Genomic DNA, 27,010 nt, shown 5'->3' on the forward strand with positions numbered 1-27,010 from the left:
GATTGTAAGCCCAGGACCCACAGTGGAAGAGCCAAGAGGTTTCTTCCATCTAGGCAACTGTGAACTCCCAACGAGAGAAGTCTGTGTCATGATATGGAATAGAGCACTCCCAGCAAGATGACTGCATTTGAGATCCTAACAGGTGTCACTATAGTACTAGATGTACAGGATAAAAGATGAAAAAGATATGTCTTTGCCATCTAGGAACTCAGAGTCCAATGGGACTCTGAAGGAGACACACATTGTGTGTATCTATAATAAATAATTACAGAATTATCAGCACAAATCCCCATCTCCTTATAATTCAGTCTTTCATTTTCCTTCACTTTCACTGACATCTTAAAGAATAAAATATGGCACTTTATGGCTCTGAACTTGAGAAGCTTCACTTGGCTTGATGGAGAGATTTTTCTTGATTAGTTCTCAAAAGCTAATCAAGTGTGAGTAGTTTTTTCCCTTCAACCAGTTTCCCCAGCACTCAGTAATCTTAAAATTGCATAGTGTATTTACTACTCCTTGACAGACATATGTGAGCTGATACTATGGAGATTTAACATTTTAATAATTATAAAATTAACGGTGATGTTAACATGATGGTGGTAGTTTATCTCTTCAACAAAATGCTATTTGTTTCTGCCATATTGCATCATGTTGTGCTTTTCTAAAAGCAGAGAGCTATTTTTATTGCCCTGCCTAATAATGATAAGATGACCAGCATGGAGATCTGGCTTGTATGGTTACTCCTTGTTGGCTTGCTTTCTGTGATTGCAGACAACATGAGTGCTCTGGCACAAAGCTGTTTGGAAAGTAGAAGAAATGAGGTGAATGTAGTTAATCAGTGGTGACATTCAACCTTGACCATGTTTATCATTTTTCCCGTTTTGAAGAGTTATTGTAGTTTTAGCACCTCTGATTAGTTTCAAATTAGACCTACTTCCCCCCCTCCCCCCCAAATAGGCTCCATGTCCATTGTGGAGCCCAGTGCGGGCCTTGAACTGACGACACTGAGATTGAGACCTGAGCTGAGATCATGAGTCGGACACCTAACTGATTGAGCACCCCCAGGCACCCTGAGACCTGAGACCTTTTTATTAAGTTCAGTCATACCATTTTAGAATTCTGTTTACCTAGCTCCCTTGTTTTGTTGGTTTTTGTTATTTTAGTTCATCTTCTGTGCAAAGTAATCCACTAAGAGAAAATACACACGTTGCTTGGACATGGTCCTTCCCCTTTGGGATCTAGCAGTTATAAGTGCCGTTGGCATATAAAACTACAGTACAGATTAGACTGTACTGTTACAATTGAAGTACAGATGAGGTGTTAGTTCTCCATGGTGCTGGGAGAAAAGATTTCAAAAGGGAATCACAGAAAAGGTGATAGTTGATTTGGGCCTTGATTTTAAGACTGACAAGCGAGCAGCAATGAAGAGGATTTGAAGTGTGGAGAACTGCGTGAACAAGGGCATGTGGTAATGAGATCAGTGATAGGCTTATAAAATGGCAGCTGATTCCATGTGACTCAGGTACAGGGAGAGCCTCCATGGAAAACTGCTGATGGTTCTTGTAGGTCCTAGGGCAGGGTCCTGTAGGATTATATGACCAGGATATCATACTAAGGAGTTTGGAGTGATTTTTTTTCTTAATAGACGTTGGAGTCCTTTTAAATCAGTTGAGGGCAGCCCGGGTGGCTCAGTGGTTTAGCGCTGCCTTCGGCCCGGGGCCTGATTCTGGGGACCCGAGATCGAATCCCGTGTCAGGCTCCCTGCATGGAGCCTGCCTCTCTCTCTCTCTCTTTCTCTCTCTATCTCTCATTAATAAATAAATAAAATCTTATTTTTTTTAAAGATTTTATTTATTTATTCATGAGAATGCACAGGGAAGAGAGAGAGAGGCAGAGACAGGCAGAGGGAGAAGCAGGCTTCATGCAGGGAGCCTGATGTGGGACTCGATCCAGGGTCTCCAGGATCACACCCTGGGCTGCAGGCGGCCCTAAACCGCTGAGCCACCGGGGCTGCCCTAAATAAAATCTTAAAAAAAAAAAAAATCAGTTGAGATTTTTTCCCCCTGATGTTCAAGACTCTTCCAGTTGCTTTTATCCTTTAAGAAGAAAAGTAGGGGGAAGAAAATGGAAGTATAGTGATGTCATTGCATCAGATAAAACAAAGCAAATTCAAAGATTTTGTCAATTCTGGACAAACACCTTGCTTGTGTTTCTAGTGTTTGCTCGCTCTCCCCTTAGCCTGATCCTCAGTTCAGCTTCACTTAAAAGTGACTTGTTTGGGCAGCCCCGGTGGCTCAGCGGTTTAGCGCCACCCTCAGCCCAGGGCATGATCCTGGAGACCCAGGGTTGAGTCCCATGTCAGGCTCCCTGCATGTAGCCTGCTTCTCCCTCTGCCTGTGTCTCTGTTTCTCTCTGTGGCTCATGAATGAGTAAATAAATACTTAAAAAAAAAATGACATCTTTTTTTCTGGTCCTTTTTTTGTTGTTGTTGTCCACTGTTAAAGTGAAGGAATTGGAGCTTAGATTATTTAAGCTGGTCTTTTTATAAAAGCCTTTAGAGTTCTTAAGTGTTTAGAAATAATTTCTAGATAGGTGTAGGCAAACTCTGAATGTGTTTTGCTCTTAATTAGACTGAAGAAGAATGGGATGAATAGTGACATTTTAAGAAATACTTTTTTTTTTTTTTTTTTTACAATTTGAGGGGATTGAGATTTTACAATTTTACAAATTTTACAATTTTAATAAATTTTACAATTTTACAAAATTTAAAATAAATTTTACAATTTTACAATTGTAATAAAATTACAAATTTTACAATTTGAGGGGATTGAGCTATTGAGAATCATCTTAAGATTCACTTTTTTTTTTTTCTTAATTGAGATAAAATTGAAGAGTTGCTTTTAAGGATGGTTATAGCAGAAATGTAAGTGCTGTGTCATTGTCGTGTCTTGTTTTGGCGCACATTCCCAGACTTCAGCAGACATCATGCTGAGTGTATCACATGGCTAACAGTGGGAGGTATCTAGTGTGGATGATTCTTCTTGGAGAAATAGGTTTAAATTCACTTGGACAGAAACGTGGCAGGCAGGTGCCTGCTTAGAGGTCCAAAATGCATTTGGTTAGGACTGAAGACAGACTGCCTGGATAGTTCTTGTAAGTAAGAAGCTAGGCTTTGAAGCTTGTGCTGCAAGGTTTTCTGTATGTGAATATGTGTGTGCATGTGCATGCAATGTTTTTATGTTTAAAGGACAGAACTCCCTAAAACAGCAGTGGGAAAAGGAACTCTGCTTGGGGGGGCCTACATGGAAGTAAAATCCATTTGCTCTTATATATAGGAATGTCACTGGGCAATGGCCTCAGCTATTCCAGTAATCAAGGGCTTTCTCTTGTTGCTCATCCTATGATGAACAGGACAAATGGTGGTTTTGAACAGAATCCTGTGGAGCCTGCAAATACCATCAGTTCATAATAGTACAGCTGTTGTCCTTGAAGTGTGTAGGGAGGTACCTGGGGGTGGAAACTTAATATATTCTATAGGGGTTTGGGACTTATTGCTAGGATAGTCAAGATGTTGCTGAGTTGTGCTTTTGCCATTCTGGTTCTGGGGAGGAGCAGGAGAAATTCAGATTAACCTCAGGGACCCTTACCTCTGGGTAAGATGATAGCTGATTCCCATATAGGTCCTTAATAAAGATTTGGTTTTACTTTTAAATATTGTTTTGATTGAAAGTATAAATCAATCTAGTTTTCTAGTTAAATAAATTAAAAGCAGAACACAGACACCAGACAAATAAGGTTCAGCTTGCTATGTAATAGACCTCTGAAAGAACTTCATTAAAACCAATCTGAGGAATAGAGTCCCCATTTAGTAATTGAAAAAAAAATTTTTTTTTTTAATAATTGAAAATTTGATAGGCAAACTAAAAAAAAAATCTCATGTTGAATATGAAATCTTTGTGATGCAGGCTGTACCACTAACCATGTCAGATATAAATGGTCTCTGGAACTGGCTGGGATGCTGGGTTTCTTCCAAGCCTTAAGAAGAACAACTTCATTTTGGGCACAGCACTCTTACTAATATCCTGGGATAGAAGCTTAATGCGGCCTCCGAATTCTCTCCATTTACATAGTCATGCAGAAAAAAAAAAAAAAAGAAAGAAAGAAAAATATTAGCCACATAGCTTTTTAGTTCTGTATCTTGTCCATAATTCACCCTTACCCCTACTCCTCCCACCAAAATTGAAAGTATCAATCATGGAGAAAATTTAAGTAAGCATTAGTAATGGTCTTCTGCCTTTAAGAATTATTATTAAATGTTTACTTACTAAGTTGGTTATTGGGAACTCACCAGCATTTCCCTTAGATAACCAACTTTATTTTTTTATTTTTTATTTTTTTTTGATAACCAACTTTATAAATGAGAATTTTGTTTCTCAACTAGTCCAGCTGACTGTGAAGAAAGTTTCTTCCTTCTAAAATTGACAGGAGGCAATATTTTTAAAAGAGCTTGTTTTTGGCTTTGTGTTCCTTCCCTTTCTTTGACCTCCAAGGGCCTCTGGGACAACATGCTCTCTCCCTACCTTGATACCTTATCCAGATCTGCATTGTTCCTGAAATGTTCCGTGTTACTAAATTAGTATTCTCCCTTTTCACACTAAAACCCCAAACTCAGATACTTTCCGTGGAATTGATTTCTGGGATTAAGAGGAAAGTTAACTTGATAACTAAATTCACACTAAGATGGAATGATGGACCTTCTGAGATGTATGTCCCCTTATCCCTCTTGAAATTATGAAATAGGATTCTACACTTTTGAAAAGAAAATGCTGGCTACCGCAAATGAATCTTGGTAAAGATTTGGCTAATATGACAGAGTGAAATGAAAATATGACTGTGGTTGTGAAAAGTGTTTCAGTGTGTTGGTGAGAATTAGGCTGTTCTTTTTCATCATGAGTTTTTTTCTCCACTTTAGCTTTTGAAGCAGCACCTTTGAGAGAGGAGGGGCCACAGGGAGGGGAGTAGATAGGGAAGGACAAATGCAGCCACAGGCCATTTGCAGAGTAGATTGCTAATGATAATTTCTCTTGAGACAGAATGAGCACAGTTCTGGAATGAGTGACTACTTGACTATAGGTAAAACTGACCTAAAATTTTCAAGAAGAATTTTGGGACCTTAAAAAATTGCCTACACTTCTGTGTATTTAAATTAGATATGAACATTAATCTCTATAGACCTAGAAAGTGTTTTATTTTATTTTTATTTTTTTTTAAAGGTTTTATTTGTTTATTCATGAGAGACACAGAGAATGGCAGAGACCTACCCAGAGGCAGAGGGAGATGTAGGCTCCGTGTGGGAGGTCTGATTCGGGACTCAGTCCCAGGACCTGAGCCAGAGATAGACACTCAACCACTGAGCCACCCAGGTACCTGAAAATAGTTGAGTTTAGTAACTAATTCCAGAGTTTGTGATCTAAAGTAAATCATACAACAGAGGAGATGCTTTGTGACTGCATCATATCTTCTTATTTACTCCGTATGAGTCCATGGCTATTAATAGTCAGAGGGTAGTCAAGAGACCAAAATTCTGTTCTCTGCTTCATCATCTTGCCATTTCTTCTTGTCCTCGTTCACAAATTTTCAAAACTCTTCTTACCATGTAGTTTCACTAAAGGCACGTGGTCCGAATGAAAGATCAGCTGTCCAGAGTGCTATGCTCAAAAACTGTGTTCTCTTGGTACCTGGTTAAATAATATGGGACTTATTTTCTGGCAGAGTGGTGTCAAGTCTCCTTTGATGTTAGCCAGAACTGGGTGGAGTTTCTTAAGCTCCAGTCAGATTTGCTCAAGCAGGGCACTGCACAGCGTTGAGTTTGTTTTTAGTCTCTCCCTTTGCCAAAAAGCTTTTGCCTTTTAATAAACCTGAACCCAGTTATATTTGGGAGCACTTGATATGTAAAAGTCACACATGCACATTGAGGATCTACGTGCATCTTGTTTATTTCTAACTTAAGTGATAAATCTAAATTATAAGCAGTTTACAGAATAATCAACCTCAGGAATCATTTAACATACCACTCTAATTTTACAGATTAGGGAACTCAGCCCCTGCCCATGACTCACTGAAAGCTTTAGATTAAACTGGTGCCCAGGGAAGCATAGAAACTTCTGTACCCAGCTTTCTTTCCTTGCCTGCCAGGAACAAATCCTTTTAAAGGTAAAAACTTTATACAAATGAGAAAGGAATAGCATAAATAGATCATTTCTCTTAAGTAGATAGTCCTCATTCACAAGGGTACACATTTGAATCTTCCTGAATATCCAGATTTGAGAATAACGTTGTGTCATATACTTTTGTCCATAAATTACATAACTCAGTGTTTTAAGGTATAACTGAATATTAAGTGACCTTAAATAGTTCCGTAAGTGCGGAATGAAATTCACCCATGAATTCATTAAAATCAATTCTGGAACACTTGCAGAACCAGTTTAACAAACCTGTGGAACACTTACCGAATTTTTTATACTTGTATATATTTTAGAATAGAATAACTATAAAATTGAATTTAATTTATTGAAAACTGGGGCTTTCTGGATCAAAGCCAGTACTTTCATTTTCCATAAGTAGATTGTGTGTGTGTGTGTGTGTGTGTGTGTGTGTTTGTAAATCATACTTCTATTTATATGTAGTAACAAGAAAGGAGTATCTAAACTATGTTAAGATACAGATGCTGGGTGGTTGGCTAGATGTACTCAGAGCCAAATGACCTTCTTGCTTTTCAGCTAATTTTCTATCAGTTACCTTCTTTTTTTTTTTTTTTAATTTTTATTTATTTATGATAGTCACACACAGAGAGAGAGGCAGAGACACAGGCAGAGGGAGAAGTAGGCTCCATGCACCGGAAGCCCGACGTGGGATTCAATCCTGGATCCCCAGGATCGTGCCCTGGGCCAAAGGCAGGCGCTAAACTGCTGCGCCACCCAGGGATCCCTATCGGTTACCTTCTTAAACTGCATTTAAGCTGCTATTCAAATTCCATGTCAGCCCAGGATGTGGTTTGGGAGGTTGGGGTGGGGGTGAAGAGAGAAAGATTACAGTGGATAAAGAGCTGACCTTTGAGAATATGCACTCACATAAATGAGATTTAAAAGATACTGTCGATTTTGTCTGTATTTTTACCTGTATCCTAAATTAGGAAGTTTGAGTGGATTGCATGAAAAAGGTGTCATAGGTATATATTATGGAAAAAAAATAGAGCTATTGTTAAAGATGGTACAGATGTCCTTTCAAGTGCTCTTTGACCTTGAAACTATTTAATTATAGACATCCTTTATCAATTTTGGTTCATAATAGATTTCTTTCTTTTTTCTTTTTTTAAGATTTTGTTTATTCATGAGAGACATAGAGAGAGGCAGAGACACAGGCAGAGGGAGAAGCAGGCTCCTCGGAGGGAGGCCGATGTGGGACTCTATCCCTGCACCCCAGGATCATGCCTTGAGCTGAAGGCAGATGCTTAACTGCTGAGCCACCCAGGCGTCCCCATAATAGATTTCAAATGCTAACTGGTGCTAATAGTTATCATAGAAAAGGGAAGACCAGTTGTTTTTTGTAGAACTTATTGACATTAAATTTGTCAGGCTTTTTAAAAAGTTCTTTAATGAGTTCTTTTTCAGCATTTTTCCTGGTAGGATCTGGAGAGACATCATACTTTATATGTAAAGTAGCCTGGGTGGCATATAGAATAGGACTGCCCATCCATATTCATGTGTTGTAAATGGGTTATAAGTGTGCTGCTCTGTACTGAAAACTATGATAGGAACTTATGTGTGGAGACAGAGATGAAGATAGAATGACTGTACTCCTTGGTGTGTTCTTTTTCCTTAGTAAATTTAGCTGGAGAGAGGTAGACAGTGGAGGACAGTTTTAAAGGCGAGACTTTAAAAATGGCTCGAATCACAGTAAATTGTGGCTTTTAAAAATTTGTGTGGAGGGAAGACTGGGTGTATTAGTTGAGATTCTTTGGTTGTAAGCAATAGATTGACTAAATTAGTTAAAAGAAAGATTGAAAGGTTGCTCACTTAGACTCAAGAAAGAAGACAACCAGGGCAACTGAACAGCTGCCATTTGGTGGGTCTTCCATCCAGGATGTAGTTATGAAATATTCCTTTTCCAACCATCCTCTTCCTGGTTATGTGTCCAGCACTACTGGGGTAACTATTGGTATCTATGGGGAGAGATAAGGAAGAATGAATTTCTGGGCAGAAAGAAGCAGTAGCTATCATACTGTGCAGCTAAGGATTTCTTTCTTTTCTTTCTTTTCTTTTCTTTTCTTTTCTTTTCTTTTCTTTTCTTTTCTTTTTTTTCTTTCTTTTCTTCTTTCTTTTTATTCATGAGAGAGAGAAGAGAGAGCATGCTGTACAAGCAGGGGGAGGGACAGAGAGAGAGAATCCTCAAGCAGACTCCCTGCGGAACATGGAGGCCAACGTGGGGCTCCATCCCAGGACCTCACGATTTTTTTGCCTGATCCAAAATCAAGAGTGAGACATTCAACCTAATGAGCCACCTGTGCAGCTAAAGATTTCTAGTTGACTTACTTGCCTGGTCAAGAAAGCTCATATGTTTACTTATCTTTATGAGTCTCTCTTAAATTAGACCTTTTGAAAGCAGAGATAGTACCCTGAACACTTTTTTTTTAATTTCACCCTGCTATGTATATACTGGGAGCTCAGTTTACTGCAGGCCCTTTGGCATTTTTACTACACTATTTCTGTATTTTCTGGGCTATTCACCTGTAGTTTTGTCTGTAGTAGATTATACTTTTTAACTTCAGATTATGTTTAAACATTGAGAGTCTGATGTTCTGAAGAGATAGTGATGTACATGATCACACAGAGGGGCTGCCACCCCTAGCTGATTAGCATGATTAGGGAACATGTCTGTATTTTTCATGCCAACAAGGGCTAGATATAAATTAGTTAACAGAGCTATCCACAAGAGATTAATGAGGAAGTAGTATTTAACCTCAACAAAATAAATCTTTTGTTAGGAAAGGTGACTTCGTTCATCTGATAATAACGTAACCTTTTTTTTTTTTTAAATGGGAATGTAATGTAATCTGCTCTCCTTTTGTTTATTCTTTTAAGAATTATTCTGGGACATGATTTGGAAATGAGGATACATGGAATAGTTGATAAGTTTATAAGACTTGATCAAAAGATGTGATTTGAGGGACGCCTTGGTGGCTCAACAATTGAGCGTCTGCCATCAGCCCAGGGCATGACCCTGGAGTCCTGGGATTGAGTCCCGCATCGGGCTCCCTGCACGGAGCCTGCTTCTCTCTCTGTCTGTGTCTCTTCCTCTCTCTCTCTCTGTGTCTGTCATGAATAAATAAATAAAATCTTAAAAAACAAAAAAAACCTGATTGAGTCTTACTGGCTATAACTTTGGATAAGTTAACTTTTTTTTTTTATATATTTAACATTTTTTTATTGGAGCACTTGGGTGACTCAGCAGTTGAGTGGCTGCCTTTGGCTCAGGTCATGATCCCAGGGTCCTGGGATCAAGGTTCACATCAGGCTTCCTGTGGGGAGCCTACTTCTCTCCTTCTGCCTGGGTCTCTACCTCTCTTTCTGTGTGTCTCTCATGAATAAAAAAAAAAAAAAAAATTAAATTAAACTTTTTTTTTTTTTTAATTAATGAAAAGGGCATAATGTCATTTGCTCTGTTTACTTCCCAGAGATGTTAGAAATAGAGTGTTTACTTCGGGTGAGACTGTTAACTGTGCTTTAAGTTTCTAATCTGTGAAATGAGGGAGCCTTTTCTAGTGCTCAAGTTTTAGATTTTATTTCTTTTTGTTTATTGTTTAGAACAACTGAAAAAAGTTTCTAGGAATGTTTCCTTTTGCACAGTGCTCATCTTATGAAACATTTCTCCCCCCTTCACCAGGCAGTTGCAGTGGTGCAAAATGGCTGACCTCAGTCTTGCGGACGCATTAACAGAGCCACCTCCAGAGATTGAGGAAGAGATAAAACGGGACTTTATTGCCACACTGGAGGCAGAGGCCTTTGATGATGTTGTGGGAGAAACTGTTGGAAAAACAGACTATATTCCTCTCCTGGATGTTGATGAGAAAACTGGGAATTCAGACTCAAAGAAAAAACCATGCTCAGATCCTAGCCAGGTTGAAGGTAAGTAGTTAAGCTAAACTACCGAGAAACCAGATTAGGGATTATGTTTTGGTTCATAATCTTAGAAACCTTGAGGAAACTGAGTTGAGTTCAGTCACTTTATCCAAATTTTGTTAGAAACCAAAGAGGTAGGTTCATTACCCTTAGTTGAGTTTGTGTTTATGACACTGTAGATTACTTTCAATCTAAAGGTTTCTTCTGTAAAGTCTCAACTATTGTATAATCTGCCTAATTTCCTGAATTTAAACTGCCTGTTGTGCCTTTACTTTGAAAGTAGCTTTGTAAAAAATCAGGTATATAAAATTCTGTGTTTATATTCAAGACTGAATTTGGAATGGAATCAGATACCACTTGTTGTCTTTGGGAATAATTCCAGGTCAGGATTAAACCATGGATTAAATCCTTTAAAAGAACTTTACTGCTTTTATATATTGCTGGATCAGATTTGCTGTTTGTTTGAGGATTTTTGCATTTATATTCATGTGGGATATTGGTCTGTAGTTTTCTTGTGATTGATGCCTTTGTTTGGTTTTAGAATTTTTTTTTTTAATTTTTATTTATTTATGATAGTCACAGACAGAGAGAGAGAGAGGCAGAGACACAGGCAGAGGGAGAAGCAGGCTCCATGCACTGGGAGCCCGACGTGGGATTCGATCCCGGGTCTCCAGGATCGCGCCCTGGGCCAAAGGCAGGCGCTAAACCGCAGCGCCACCCAGGGATCCCTGGTTTTAGAATTTAGGTCATGCTAGCATCCTAAAATGAGTTGGGAAATGTTCCCTCCTATTCTGTTTTCTAGCATAGTTAATGTAGAATTGATGTTTTTGTCTTTAATGTTGGATAGACTTGGTCAGTGAAGCCACCTGGGCCTAGAATTTTCTTGGTCAGGTTTTTTTTTTTAAAGATTTATTTATTTATTCATGAGAGACACACAGAGGCTGAGGCATAGGCAGAGGGAGCAGCAGGCTCCTCACAGGGAGCCCGATGTGGGACTGGATCCCAGATCCTGGGATCACATTCTGAGCCGAAGGCAGATGAGCCACCCAGGTGTCCCAGGTGTTTTTGTTTTTGTTTTTGTTTTGTTTTGTTTTTTTAATAGGAATTCACTTCCTTTTAGAGATACAGAACTATTCAGGTTATTTATTTCTTCTCAAGTTAGCTTTGGTAGTTGTATCTTTCAGGGAATTGGCACATTTCCTCTTAGTTGTCAAATTGATGGAGATAAAATACTATTACCTGATTCCTTTAAAGTCAGTAGGATATGTTGTTAATGCCCCTTCTTTCATTCATTATCTTGGTAATTGTGTCATTTTTTTCTTGATGAATCTGGATAGAAGATTATCAATTGCTGATATTTTTAAAGATCTAGCTTTGGATTTCATAGATTCTTCTTTTTTTTTTTTTTTCCTTTAAAGATTTTATTTATTCATGAGAGACACACAGAGAGAGAAGCAGAGACCTAGGCAGAGGGAGAGGCAGGCTCCATGCTGGGAGCCCCATGTGGGACTTGATCCAGGAACTCTGGGATCACGCCCTGAGCCAAAATCAGATGCTCAACTGCTGAGCCACTCAGGCATCTCTCTTATTTTTCTGTTTTAAATTTCTGCTCACATCTTTAATATTTCCTTCCTTCTGCTTGCTTTGAGTTGATTTGCTGTTTTCTGATTTTTTTTTTTGTTTTCTGATTTTTTAAGGTGACAGCTTAGATCATTGATTTGAAACATTTTGTCTTTTCATAATTGACACAAAATATATTAGTTTTAGTTGTACAACATGACTTTCTGTTTTATATCTTGTGAGATAACCACCACAGTAAGTCTAATTAATATCTATCACCACACGTATTTAAAAATTTTTTTCTTTGTGATGAGAACTTTTTAAGATCTACTCAGCAATTTTCAACTATACAATATTGTTAACTGTAGTTGCCATGCTGTTTCATCCTCAGGATTTACTTACATTTTATACCTGGAAATTTGTACCTTTTGTCCACCTTCACCCATTTTGCCCACTCACCACCTCTTCTCTGGCAGTTACTTGAAATACGGTTTTATTTTATTTTTTTATTTTTATTTTTTAAAGATTTACTTATTTATTCATTCAGAGAGAGCAAAGAGAGAGGCAGAGACAGACAGAGGGAGAAGCAGGCTCCATGCAGGAAGTCCGATGTGGGACTCGATCCTGGGTCTCCAGGATCACACCCCAGGCTGCAGATGGCGCTAAACCGCTGCACCACCGGGGCTGCCCTTGAAATAAGGTTTTAATGTTAACAAATTTCCCTCTAATCATGGTATTATAGTGTGTCCCATAGATTTTGGTATGTTATGTTTATAATGCTTACTCAGTTCAAAATGTTTTCTAATTTCCCTTCTGAATCCCTTTTGAGCCATGGGTTATTGAGAAATATGTTAATATCTCAAAATTGGGAGATTTTCCCAGGTATCTTACTATAATTGATTTTTAGTTTAATTCTGTTGTGGTCAGAAGACATCCTATGAAATTTCTGTTCATTTCCGATTGTCATGTTTTACTTTATATCCAGAATATATGGCCTCTCATGGTCAGTGTTCTGTGAGTACCTGAAATAATATGATGGTGTTACTGTGTGGAGTGCTCTTTTTATGTCAGTTGGGTCTAGTTGGTTGGTAGTGTTGTTTAGGTTTTCTGTATCCTTACTGACTTTATATCTACTTGTAATAGATTTCTGAGAGGGAGAGATGAGGTCTCCACAGAATTTTGTGGATTTGTTTCTTTTGAAACCTTTGTATTCTCCTAATTTTTATTTTATTTTCTAAAGATTTTGTTTATTTATTCATGAGAGACACACACAGGGAGAGAGGCAGAGACACAGGCAGAAGAAGAAGCAGGCTCCATGCAAGGAACCCGACATGGGACTCGATCCTGGGACTCCAGGATCACGCCCTGGGCTAAAGGCAGGCACTAAACCACTGAGCCACACAGGGTTCCCCTCTTCCAATTTTTATTTCATGTATTTTGAAGATCTGTTGTCATACAGGATTATATTAGTTTCAGGTGTACAATATAGTGATTCAGCACTTCCGTATATTACTTGGTGCCCATCAAGATAAGTATACTCTTAATCCCCTTCACCCATGATTGTTATGTCTTCTTCATAAATTGACCCTCTTTTTTTTTTTTTTTTTTTTTTTTTTATTTATGATAGTCACAGAGAGAGAGAGAGGCAGAGACACAGGCAGAGGGAGAAGCAGGCTCCATGCACCGGGAGCCTGATGTGGGATTCGATCCCGGGTCTCCAGGATCGCGCCCTGGGCCAAAGGCAGGCGCCAAACCGCTGCGCCACCCAGGGGTCCCTAAATTGACCCTCTTATCATTGTGTAGTATCTCATTATTTTTGGTAATATTGTTTGTTCTGAAGTCTCATTTTTGTCCTGTTAATATAGCTATTGCGGATTCCTTTTATTTTTTGTTTGTTTTTTAAAAGATTTTATTTATTTATTCATGATGGGGGGGCGGGGCAGAGACACAGGCAGAGGGAGAAGCAGGCTACATGCAGGAAGCCCGATGCAGGGTCTGATCCCGGGACTCCCTGCAGGGAGTCTGCTGTGGGACTCAATCCTGGACCTGGGATCATGCCCTGAGCCAAAGGCAGGCGCTCAACCACTGAACCACCCAGGCCTCCCTGACATGGTATATCTGTCTGCATCCTTTTACTTTCAGTGCATTTCTTTATTAAGAAAAAGGGATTTCTTGCAGACACAATATAGAAGGGTCTTGCTTTTCTGTCCAATATGAAGGTCTCTGTCTTTTTTTGGTATTTTAGACTATATTTAATGCGATTATTCATATCGTTGGATTTAAATCTGTCATTTTGCTAGTTGCTTTCTGTTTCTTCCATCTGTTCATTTTATTTTTCCTTCTCTATCACAAAGGTTTTTTTTTATCACAAAGGTTTTGGATTGAGTATTTTATGATTTTGTTTTTAACTTCAATATTGACTTATTATATATATTTCTTTTAAAATTTATTTTATATTTGAGGTGACTGTGGTGGCTCAGTCAGTTGGGCATCTGATTCTTGGTTTCCAGTTGGGTCATGATCTTAGGGTTATGGGATTGGGCCTGCATGGTGCTCTGCACTGGACATGGAGTCTACTTGGGATTCTCTCCCTCTCTCTCCCCCTTTGCCCCTCCCCTTGCTCATGTTTTCTCTCTCTCTCTTTCTCTCTAAATAAATGAATGAGTAAAAGTCTTTAGATAAATAAAATTTGTTTTATATTTGACTTACTGTTTACAGTGTATATCTTTAATTTCTTCCAATTTGTCTAATTTTACATATATTAGTAACCTACATTGTCACTCTTTTTGCTTTAGACTGTTATCTTTTAGATTAAAAATATGAGAAATAACCATTTACAGTTACTCCCATTTTTATCATCTTGGTCATCCTGTTTCCTTGTATAGACCCAGGTTTCTGTCTAGCACCATACTCCTAATGACTGAAAGAATTCTTTTAACATCTTTTTAAAGAGTTTTATTTATTTATTTGACAGAGCAAGTGCATGAGCAAGGAGGGGGGCAGAGGGAGAGAGAGAGAGAAGCAGACTCCCTGCTGAGCAGGGAGCCCAACACAGCACTGGATCCCAGGATCCTGAGATCATGACCTGAGCCAAAGGCAAACTGAGCCACCCAGGCACCCATCTTTTAACATTTCTTATAGCACAGGTCTTTTAGCAATGAATTATTTCAGGTTTGGTTTATGAAAAACAAGCATTCAGTTTTGGAAGATACCTTTCCAAGGTGTTTATTCTTTGTGACTTTTTCTCTTTTATTTAGGAATATTAGTCTTCCTAGTTGGATAGTTTGTGATAAGTCTGTTATAATCTTGATCTTTGTTCCTGTTTTCCCCTGTGGTTGCCTCCAGGATTTTATCTTTATCTTTGGGTTTTGCATTTGGAATATGCTGTGTTTAGGTGGTATCTTGGTATTTGTACTGCTTGGGGTTCTGTGAGCTTGATCCATGCTTTGATGTGGTTCATGAAGTTTGGAAATTTTTGGATTGTTATCTTTTAAAAATATTTCTTTGCCTCATTCTTTCTCTTTTCTCTGGGATTCCAATGACATTTTTATTAGATTTTTGGGTATTGCTTCACAGCTCTTGGATGCTCTTTTTTGTTTGTTTGTTTGTTTGTTTGTTTTGTTTTTTTCCTTCTTTTTGTTTCCTGTGTTTCATTTGGGCAGGTTCTTTGACCTATTTTCAAGTTCTCGGATATTTTCCCCCTGGTTCCATTAAATCTAATGTGGAGCCCTCAGTGGCATTCTTCAGTATCTTTTCTGGTTTTAATCTCTAGCATTTCTATTTGACTCTTATAGTTTCTTCTATTTGACTCTGTTGAGGCTCCCCATCTGTTCTTGCGTATTTTGAGTTTTTTCCACCGTAGACTTGAACAGTATTCATAATTATTTTAAATCTCTTGTCTGGTAAATCTGAACATCTGGGTAGTTTCTCAGTCTGATTGTTTTGTCTCTTGACAGTATTTTGGGGGGCACTTTTTGCATCTCTTAATTTTTGAGTGAATGTGGAACTTCATATGTAAAACAGTAGTGACTGAAATAATAAATATTTATGCCTGGAAGTGGGCATGTCTTCTCTCTTATTAGGTAGTTAACGTAAAGGATTGAGTCAGTTTAGGCTAGGGCTGAGCTAGTTTCAGCTTTGTGGTTACTGTCTCAGTGCGGCACTGGCTTCAAATTCCTGTATTCCTTGTGCGTAGAGTGGGGCAGGGGGGTGGGGGGGTGAGTGCCGGAGGGTTTCTCTCAGTGTTTTTGCTCCACCCTTAGCTTTTGGTCTCCTTGTGCACCTGTGCCCCCGAAGGATGTTTGTTTCTATGTGTGCTGGCCCCTCCCTTATCAGAAAGTGCTAGCCTGGAAGTAGATGGGAGTTTTGTTATCTTTGGTTTTTGGTCCTGGTTTAGGCTTAATTCTATGTGCATGGTTGAGTCTTTCTCAGTAATATCCCTCTTACAGTGGTAGGGTCTTCTGATGGTATCCTGCAGGATTCTGGGTAGGACTTCCTGCTCCTCTCCTAGGGTAAGAGAATATGTATTTTTACTATTTAAATTCAATTAACTAACATAAGTACATACTTAGTTTCAGATGTAGTGTTCAGTGACTTATCAATTGCATAAGTCATCAGTGCTCATCACATCACATGCCCAGTTAACTCATCCCCCCCCCCAAAAAAAAAGGCAAAGGAGGATTTCTTCTTCTTCTTCCTTCATCTTCCTACTTCTTCATTTTATTTATTTATTCATGAGAGACAGAGACAGAGAGAGAGAGAGAGAGAGAGAGAGAGGCAGAGACATAGGCAGAGGGAGAAGCAGGCTCCATGCAGGGAGCCCGACGTGGGATTCGATCCTGGGTCTCCAGGATCGCGCCCTGGGCCAAAGGCCAGCGCCAAACTGCTGTGCCACCCAGGGATCCCTCTGCTTACAGTCTTGTGAGCATCTGGTAAACATCTGTGCAGACAGACCTGCAAGTGGGTGTGAACTCCCCTTGTGTCTGTGGATGCTAGGGACTCTATACTCTCATACAACTCTTCTACTTAGCCTTTAGCCTGTCATTAAACTTTTTCTTTGAATTCTTCTTAACTGCTAGTGTTACACCCTGCATCTCTCCCTCACATGCTCTGACCCAGGAGAGCCAGCGCTTACCTCCATCTAGAGGGCCATGTCTTGCTTTGGATTTCATTTTCTGTTTTCCTTTAGCTATGCATTGCTTCCACCACCTGGGACTCAACTTAGGTGGGTGAGGATAATGACGTGGCATCAGTAGATTTTATTATGCTTCATCTTAGGTTACATGATTTGTGTATCATTAACAACCTCAGAAGAGGAAAGTTTTTTGGAAACTATTTTGCTTATAAAAACTATTAAATTTTCTCTGATATTTTTAATAATGTGAATTACCTGTAATTAAGTACTATAAATAAAAAGTTCATTAATTCAGGGAGATTACTCTAGAAATTGGTAACAGTGGTTACTTCAGAAAGAAGTATCTGGCTGGAGTATAGGGGTGGGAGGGAGCCTTATTTTTACTGTATTTCGTTTTGGATCAGTGAGTTCTGTACACATACATTTGTTTATTAGCCTGTTAAAAAGGAATATAAAATTTATAATTACAGTAGAACTACATTATAAGTTTCTAATTTTTTTTATATCACCTTATTTGTAGAAGGTTTGGTTAAGAGTAAGTCAGAGAGGGGTGCCTAGGTGGCTCAGCTGGTTAAGCATCTGCATTGGCTCAGGTCATAATCTCAGAGTCCTGAGATAGATGCAGCCCTGCATTGAGGGAGTCTACTTCTCCTTCTGCCTGCAGCTAGCTCCCCCTGTTTGTTCTCACTCTCTATCTGTGTCAAATAAAAAATAAAGTATTTAAAAAAAGGGTAAGTCAGAGAAGGAGAGGTGGCTGGAGACAATGAAGAAGAAAGGAAAAGAATTTTTTTATTTGGTCTTGCGGAGATCTAAGGCAGTGAGTGAGCTTTCATTGAACTCAGGGGCTTCGCTATGGTGATCTAATTTTTATACATTAATAGACTGATGGATTTTGCCCAAATGATAAGTTTGTGTTTTGCTTGAGAATGTTCTAAATAAGATGTTTTTTCTTCTGAATGCTTCTTCAGAAGTGATGGAAGGGCCCTAGCCGTCATTATTTTCATGTTTTACTGTATATATCCAACTTTAAGTTTGGTTTTGTTACTGGATGAGATTCAGTAAGTTATCCCTGGAGCTCTGGATGTGATTTTACAGCAGGCTCACTGAAGTCAGCCAGTGAAAATTTATCAACCACATTCCTGCATCTATGATAGAAAGGGCAGTTGAATGGATTACATTTAATAGAACTCTTTGGATAGTGATGTTTCTATTTCTTTTAACTCTCACATGCCCACCCTAATTGCCCTCAACCTAAAAATAAGGGGTTAAGCAAGCAGGGTGCTTTTATGACACTTATCAGAGTAGGAAAAGTTGCTTTCCCCGCCACCCCAAGGTACAGTTTTCCTGCCCCAGATCTGGAAATGATTTCTCAAAGCCTCCCTCCACTTCACAGCACGGGTGCTAAGGATCCTTGTTGCTACTGGATCTGTCATTATTTTTAGGCCTTTTTGTGGATACACTCTACTTTTTTCCATTTTACCCCATCCAGTTTTGTTTCTGTATTTTTATCTTCTTATTGCCCCTGTAAAACATCTAAATATCCAAATACCTGGAAATAAAACTGGTGTCATACTACTTCTAAAATGTCACCCTGGGAAACCGTTCTCAAAATACTTTTTCAGGATGTATGTATTTTTTTTTTCATCTTCAGAAATGTTATCTTCCCAATCATTGTTTATTATCAGCTCTATATGGCTCTGTTGTCAAGGTCAGAGAGACAAAAGATGCCTTTCTCTTATATGTGAATAACAAAACAATAATATTTTTGTGACTTTTGTTCATCCAAAACATTGTTCTAGATGTTTGATGAGCATCTAGCACATTTTTGACCCTTAGACACAAATAGTTGGCAAATTTGTGAATAAGTCACTTAATTTTTCTGAATTCTGTGCCTAGATAGTTCTATTTGTGGGAGTGAGAGAATCCCTTCTCCCCAGCATTTCAGAAGGTTTTCAGGGCTAAGAACTGGCTTCTATAAAATGTTTTAACATAGGACAGTGGTTCTCAAAGTGTGGTTCTTGGACCAGCAGTATCCTATCACTTGGGCCCACATGGAATTAAAAACTGGGTATGGGGGATCCCTGGGTGGCGCAGCGGTTTAGCGCCTGCCTTTGGCCCAGGGCACGATCCTGGAGACCCGGGATCGAATCCCACGTCAGGCTCCCGGTGCATGGAGCCTGCTTCTGTCTCTGCCTCTCTCCCTCTCTCTCTCTCTCTCTGTGACTATCATTAAAAAAAAAAAAAAAAAAAAAAACTGGGTATGGAGCTCAGCAGCCTGTGTTTTAAAAGCCCTTGCAGGTGACTTTGATGCACCCAAGATTGAAAAACATTGGTCCAAGGGACTAAGTAAGTCCTCGAAATTATGATAACTAGATACTGCAGTTTTCTTGTTTGGTTGGTTGGCCTTCTATCACAGAGCACCGCAGCCAACTTTATTGGCCACCAGAGGGCAGTGTTGGAACAGGCTTGACTTTTTCACAATAAGGTGCCCTTGCACTGAGATAATGCTGAACCCCCCTAGGCCCCCGCATTTTGCCCAAAGTGACTCACTGTGTCCTGTGTCTGTCTTCCTCACAGCACACATGCCCTCTCAGCTTCTTGCTACTAATCTTTTCTGCCAAATTGGCTTACCAGCTCTGGGACTCTGAAATCACTTGTAAGAGAAGAGATTTTAAAACAGTAAATTTGAATATTTATATTTCTCAGAGCGTGTGATTAAGTTTAAAAAATTTGTAGTTCTTTCAGTGCTATAGGTGTTTAGCTGAGAAAGTTCTCATTTCATGAGATAGGTGTTCCTCTAGAGGAATTAGTCAGTAAAAGAAGGCAGTGTAGTATCTTTTGAATTAGGGTGTAGGCAGTAATGCACAGTGAGCCTCTTTCCTACTCTAAAACCTAATTGTTGGGCAGCCTGGGTAGTTCAGCAGTTTAGCGCCACCTTTGGCCCAGGGCATGATCCTGGAGACCTAGGATCGAGTCCCACGTGGGGCTCCCTGCGTGGAGGAGGCCGCTTCTCCCTCTTCCTGCGTTTCTACCTCTCTGTCTCTCTGTTTCTCATGAGTAAATAAATAAAATCTTTTAAAAAATAAATAAATAAAATAAAACCTAATTGTTGGGGCGCCTGATGGTGCAGTCAGTTGAGCATCCAACTCTTGGTATAGGCTCAGCTCAAGATCTTGGTTGAGCTCGCAGCTCAGCACAGTCTGCTTGAGACTCTCCCTCTGCCCCTCCCACTCTTTTTTCTCTCTCTGAAATTAGTAAATCTTTTTTAAAAATTTAAAAAATAGGGGCCGTCCAGGTGTCGCCTGGGGGCGGGGGGGGATAAAAAATTTTTTTAAAAATAAAACTTACTGTTTTTATGTTATAATGTTTGTTTTAATTCTCTCCTGGGCTTGGATTTTTTTTTTTTCTTTTAAGACTGTTAGGTGTTATGTCAAATCTTAGTCTCTGTTTTATCTTCTGACTTCCTTGTTTTGCTTTTATTTTATTCTAGTAAGTTGCTTATTTCTTAGACTCACAATTATTACTTAGTCTACTAATGTCACTTAAGCTAGATTTTTATATAAGGCAAAAGCAAATTAATTTCAGTGGTCTCCCAAAGTTAAAGATTTAGTAGTGATCAATGTATAGTTAATGTATAGTTAGTCTATAGGTTGATCAATCTATAGTTGAACAATCTGTAATCAGTGACAGTGAGAATAATATGTTTTTTTTTTTTTTTTAATAATATGGTTTTTAAGGTTTACTTAACACTATGTAATTGGCAAGAGTACTGCCTCCAGTATTACTAGATTTAGTCCTCATGATAACCGTGGAAGGTAGATATTATCCCATTTTCCAGGGGAGGCTGTGAAGGAAAAGCACGAGGGAGTTGCATTTGATCATTTGGTTAATAGTGACAGACCACAACTGAACCTAAATCTCCTGATTTTAAACCCTGTGTTATTTCTGTGAAACCATTCCATCTTCATGGATGCATACTTTCTGCTTAATTTAATGTCCTACCGATGCTGTTTTTCAAAACCAAAGATTCACTTAACTCACAAGGCAAAATTATTAGACATGTAAGTACTGTTTTCAAGAAATGTAAATGACAGTCTTACTTCATTTGTTTAAAAACTTGAACTTTGAGGGATCCCTGGGTGGCGCAGCGGTTTGGCGCCTGCCTTTGGCCCAGGGCGCGATCCTGGAGACCCGGGATCGAGTCCCACGTCGGGCTCCCGGTGCATGGAGCCTGCTTCTCCCTCTGCCTGTGTCTCTGCCTCTCTCTCTATCTCTGTGACTATCATAAATAAATTTTAAAAAATTTAAAAAAAATTTAAAAAAAATTTTAAAAAAAAAACATTAAAAACTTGAACTTTGAACCTGAGCACTCTCCTATGAATTCATATGAATTTGTGAAGTTTTCCACTTTCCTAGATAACTCTTTCACATCTTCTTTCTGTTCCAACCTCCAGCACTTGTTCTCCTGTTCATATTCTCAGCCAAAGACTTTTACAACAAAGAACCAATAGACTCAGTCAGAAGAAAAATTCTTGCATGGTATCCCTGCTACGTCTTCTACATATCTACCTTCTCCTGTGCTCTTTACTCTGCTCTTAACACTTGTTACAGGTGAACTGTGCTGTCACTCAGGGTGCTGCTACAGCAGTTATCTCTTCTCTCTCTCATCAGTTGTGTTGTTTCAGCCGGGTTATTCATCAGCACCAAACATACTGTAATTTTTCCTTAAATAAAAAAATCCTGTCTCAATTGGCTGTCTAGCTCATTTACTACTTTTTTTCCTGTTCCTTTGAAAAAGATGCCTCTACTACCTGTCCAGTTCTTTTCCTCTTGTTCTGTCTTGAACCCCCTCCTGTCCTGCAGTAGCCCATGCCATACCATCCAAACTGCTCCTTGTACATTTTGGAGCATGAATCCTGGATGGCCCTAAGGTTTTAGCATGAGCAACTGAAAGGAAGAGATTGCCATATTTAAAATTGGGAAGGCTCTAGAAAGAGTAGCTTTTGAGGGGAATATAAGAAATTCTGGTAATTTCAGGAATTGTCAAGTATGAATTACATGACAGCATAGAAGATTCTCAAGTTGAGAAGAGCAGTAGGCAGCTTGATAGGAGTTTGGAGTTCAGAGGACGGTTCTGGGCTGGAGATACCAACCGGGAGGTTGATGATATTTAAAGCTTTGGCCAAAGGTGGTAGTTGTAAAGCATGTCATTTTCAGAATGTTTTACTTTTGCCATATAAAAATAAGTTACACCACTCTTTTCAGTGTATCCAAATGCTTCTAAATATATAGCATTTTGATTCTCCTCATCATCTATTTTAAAAATGCATGAACAAGCTGTTCTTTATCATTGGAAATGTAAATCCTTCTTTTGATTTCTTGAGCTCTTATTTCTAGTCTGGGTCTGTCATAGACTTTTATCTTGTGCAATACATTTTTATACTTGAAAGTTTTTTTTTTCTTGATTGTTACTATGTTTTTGTAACAAAGTATGTGTGTAAGCTTAAAGTTTAATTTAAAAAGTCCCTGTAACCGAAAAGAAAAGAAAAAGTTCCTGTAACCATAAGGCTTTTAATATTAACTTGATCAAGAAGAAGAGTTATTATCATAGTTACTAGTGGTATACAGTTGATCACATATTACAACTTTTGGTAAATCATTACCATATAAAGTTGAATTTGATTGGAAATTATTTTCTTGGGGATCCCTGGGTGGCGCAGTGGTTTGGTGCCTGCCTTTGGCCCAGGGCGTGATCCTGGAGACCGGGATTGAGTCCCACGTCGGGCTCCCGGTGCGTGGAGCCTGCTTCTCCCTCTGCCTGTGTCTCTGCCTCTCTCTCTCTCTCTCTCTCTGTGTGACTATCATAAATTTTAAAAAAAATTCTTTTTTTAAAAAAAAAATGTTTTTCTTAATGATGAGGACTAATATTTTTCTCAGATCATGAATCTTTGGATCATTATTTTTTACTAGGATGAAAGAAGATTTAGTAATTTCTTATTACCTTTTTAAAAATAATTATTTATTCATGAGAGACAGAGAGAGGCAGAGACACAGATAGGGGGAGAAGCAGGCTCCTCTCAGGGAGTCCCATATGGGACTTGATTCTCGGATCCGGGATCATGCTCTGAGCTGAAGGCAGATGCCCAACCGCTGAGAGCCACCCAGGCTTTCAATCCTATTGCTTTTTTTTTTTTTTTTTTAAATGCTTATTTAGAGAAAGAGTGTGCGTGCAAATGGGGGCGGGGGCAGAGAGAAGAGAAAATCTCAAACAGATTTGCTCTGAGTGCGGAGCTTGATGTGGGGTTCAAACCCAGAACCTTCAGGTCATGACCTGAGCTGAAATCAAGAGTTGGATGCTTAACGGAGCCACCCAGGCACCCCATTCCTATTGTTTTAATAGACTTAATAGACAAAAACGTTTATTCACATAGTTAAGTATGTGGGAATGGAAGTCTTATTATGGCAATATCCTCCATTCTTTTGAGTTGCATGTTAAGAATTCTATAAGTCAGTATTAGAAATTATTTTCAGTGTCCTATCAGAAGACAACTATATTATGACCTATTTCAATTTTGATGAGAGCAACGAATTGGAAACTGTCTAACCTGGAAAAGGATTTTACTCAGTCATTAGATAATTCACTTTGTTTAGGGGCTTGTTCTCATTTCATGGATGTGTGATGTTTTCTTTTATCCTTCTGAGGGAAATGAGGTAATTTTTTAAAAAGTCTCCTATTTGTTATATCAACATTGTCTCCCTGAGTGATATTTATTCTCTTTGAATGTGATGCCATACTTTTTTGGTAATAGTTTTCCTGTTATTGTGTGTGTGTGTGTGTGTGTGTGTGTGTGTGTGCATGTGTTGTGTGTTTGTGTGTTTTATAAGGGTATTATGCCATATTTGCTTTATTTTTTTCTAACTATGTCCTGGCATCTTCCCATTTCAGTACATGAAAAGCTACTTCATTTCTTTTAAAGTTACATATTATTTCACAATTTAGAGAATATGTCGGTATTTGTTACTTTTTAAACAATGCCATAATAAACATCTCATTAACATACATTTTTGTGTACTTTTATGTCTTTCTCTGAACTACATACCTAAAATGGATTGTCAAGTTAAATATTTCAAAATTTGATAGACTGCCAAATTGTCTCAAAACGGATGTTCCAATTTATATTCCTCTAGTGGTATAGGAGATTAACTGTTTTCTTACACTATTGCCAACAGTGACTTTTATTAAGTTTACAAAGATTTTATCACTCTCATGACCAGAAGATGATATTTTTTGTGATTTGCATTTTCCTGTAATCTACATCTTATTTTATTATTTTACAATCTGCATTTTAAAATGAGGCAGATTTTAAAAATATGTATTCTTTCTTGAGCTAGAAAGAATAAATTTTAGAAGTTTATTTTGTGGGAGTAAAAGGAAATTTATGCCAAGCATGTTCTATCCCATATTTGGCATAAATATGGGCTAGAACGTTTAGTATCTCTCTGGGTAAGTAAAACATGGTACATGAGGCCCCAGCATGGTGCCTTGTTCATAATGGGTATTTAATAAAAAAAAGTCTGTTGTCTTTCAGTCCTTGATTTCCTTTTTCTTCCAGTTAATTCGTATTCTCTTTTCGGGCTGCCCTTGTTCTTTAGGATGTTCTCTGTAGTTATTTCTCTGTTATCTGAGATAACAGAATGAAAGATCTTTTCAATGAGTTTATGTGAAAAATTTCTGCCTTGGATATGTGGGAGTCAGAAGGATGGAGAGTGTAGTTTCTTGTTTTTCAAAGTAAAATCTTGCATTTTATATTTTTGTAGCATACATTCTAGATTTTTATTTGTCTTAATGAAAAATATCTCCTGTTAGCTTCTTGAGAATGACTCATGGGAAACTCTTGGGTTGGCAAGTTGATTGCAGAACTAGACAGGTCGCTGAAATGTTAGAGCCTTTGAGAAAAGGTTGTACATCTTTATATTAATCTGTATAGTCAGTGCAATTTCATTCAGGATATAGAAGAGCAAAAGAACCACAATAACCAGAACAATTTTGGAAAACACTTAGAGGACTTACATGACTTCTTTTAAAGACTGTACAGATTCATTTATCAAGATGGTATAGTACTGGAAAAATGAAGAGATTTATAGGCCAGTGGAATAGAAGAGAGAGTCCAGAAATAGATCCACATGTAATATGGATGGATGTTGATTTTTCAACAAAGATGCAAAGGCAATTAAGTGGAATAAGGATAGCCTTTTCAACAAATGATACAGGAATGATTAGATGTCCATATGCAAAAGTACAAAATCTAGGGTTGCCTGGGTGGCTCAGCCTGAGTGTCTACCTTTGGCTCAGGGTGTGATCCCGGAGTTCTGGGATGGAATCCCACATTGGACTTCCTGCATGGAGCCTGCTTCTCCCTCAGCCTATATTTCTGCCTCTCCCTCTCTGTGTCTCTCATGAATAAATAAATAAAATCTTCAAACAAAACAAAACAAAATCTAGACCATATCTAACATCATATACAAAATTTATCATGTATCACAGGCCTCAGTATGAGATCTAAATTTGAAAGCTTAAGAGTTCTAGAGGAAAACATAGAAAAATCCTATGACCTTGGGTTGGACAAAGATTTCTTTTTTTAAAGATTTTATCTATTCATTCATGATAGAGAAAAAGAGAGAGGGGCAGAGACACAGGCAGAGGGAGAAGCAGGCTCCACTCCAGGAGCCTGACGCGGTACTTGATCCCAGGACTACAGGATCATGCCCTGGCCCAAAGGCAGGCGCTAAACTGCTGAGCCATCCAGCGATCCCCTGAAGATTTCTTTTAAAAATTTTTTATCGAAAATTTTTTAGGGCAGCCCCAGTGGCTTAGCGGTTTAGCGCCGCCATCAGCCCAGGGTGTGATCCTGGAGACCTGGGATCGAGTCCCATGTCAGGCTCCCAGCATGGAGCCTGCTTCTCTCTCTATATATATATATCTCTAATAAATAAATAATATTTTTAAAATGTTTAATATATTATTTTTTAAAGATTTTATTTATTTGACACAGAGAGAGAGAGTACAAGCAAGGGGAACAGTAAGTCGAGGGAGATGGGGAAGCAGAGCAGGGAGCCTGATGAAGGGCTCGATCCCAGGACTCTGGGATCATGATCTGAGCTGAAGGCAGATGCTTAACTGACTGAGCCACCCAGGCACTGCAAAGTTTTTTAGAGTTTTAAGTAGGCTCCACGCTCAGCATGGAGTCACTGTGGGGCTAGAACTCACAACCTTGAGATCAAGATCTGAGCTGAAACCAAGAGTTGGTCATGCAGCCGACTGAGCCACCCAGAAGCCTCTAGAGAAAGATTTCTTAGATACCTCACTGAAAGCCTAAGAAGGCATTAGGGAAAAGTGAAAAACCAGAGTTCATCAAAATTTAAACTTTTGCTCTGCAAAAGATAAAGTTAAGAAAATGAAAATCCGGAGCGTCTGGGTGGCTCAGTGGCTGAGCATCTGTCTTTGGCTCAGGTCATGATCTTGGGGTCCTGGATTGAGTTCCCCATTGGGCTCCCCACAGGGGGCCTGCTTCTCCCTCTACCTGTGTCTCTGCCTGTCTCTATATCTTTCATGAATAAATAAATAAAATCTTTAAAAAAAAAGATTGAAAATCCAAGTTACAAGCTGAGAGGAAATATTTGTAGAATTCATCTGATAAAGGGTTGGTATTCAGAATATATAAGGAATCCTCAACGCTCAATTAAGAGGAAAACAACCCAAATGAAAATGATCAAAAAATTTGACCATTCAGTTCACTAAAGAAAAGGATGGCAAAACACATGTAGAGATGCTTTTAACATCTTCAGTTATTAGGGAATGAGGCACAACTGTATTCTATTAGAATAACTAATATTAAAGAACAAAACCAAAAACTGTTCTCTACTTCCAGAAGTGATACTGGTGACCATGTAATTCTCGCCCTCAGAAGCAATGATGATGCCCTCCCTGGACTTTTTATGTGAGAGTTGTTATCTATCTATCTATCTATCTATCTATCTATTTATTTATTTAAGATTTTATTCATTCATGAAAGACCCACAGAGAGAGGCAAAGACACAGGCAGAGGGAGAAGCAGGCTCCATGCAGGGAGCCTGACGT

The 27,010-nt window shown here is 38.7% G+C and overlaps 1 protein-coding gene across 27 annotated transcripts in view; it reads left to right on the forward strand.

Moving 5' to 3' along the window:
- MAP4 (microtubule associated protein 4) overlaps positions 1 to 27,010 on the forward strand; it is a 204,940-nt gene that overhangs the window by 62,822 nt on the left and 115,108 nt on the right. For 25 of the 27 annotated variants that reach the window (XM_077859059.1, XM_077859060.1, XM_077859047.1 and 22 more), the window contains one exon: positions 9,943 to 10,184. In XM_077859059.1, coding sequence (XP_077715185.1) covers positions 9,962 to 10,184 — 223 coding nt within the window. In that variant the 5' untranslated portion in view covers positions 9,943 to 9,961. Of the gene's footprint in view, positions 1 to 2,997; positions 3,154 to 5,299; positions 5,424 to 9,942; positions 10,185 to 27,010 lie in introns of those variants that run through there. The other 2 variants (XM_077859056.1, XM_077859058.1) reach the window with 2 other exon arrangements.

The sequence above is a fragment of the Canis aureus genome, chromosome 19 (assembly GCF_053574225.1).
Source record: "Canis aureus isolate CA01 chromosome 19, VMU_Caureus_v.1.0, whole genome shotgun sequence".
Classification (NCBI taxonomy): Eukaryota; Metazoa; Chordata; class Mammalia; order Carnivora; family Canidae; genus Canis; species Canis aureus.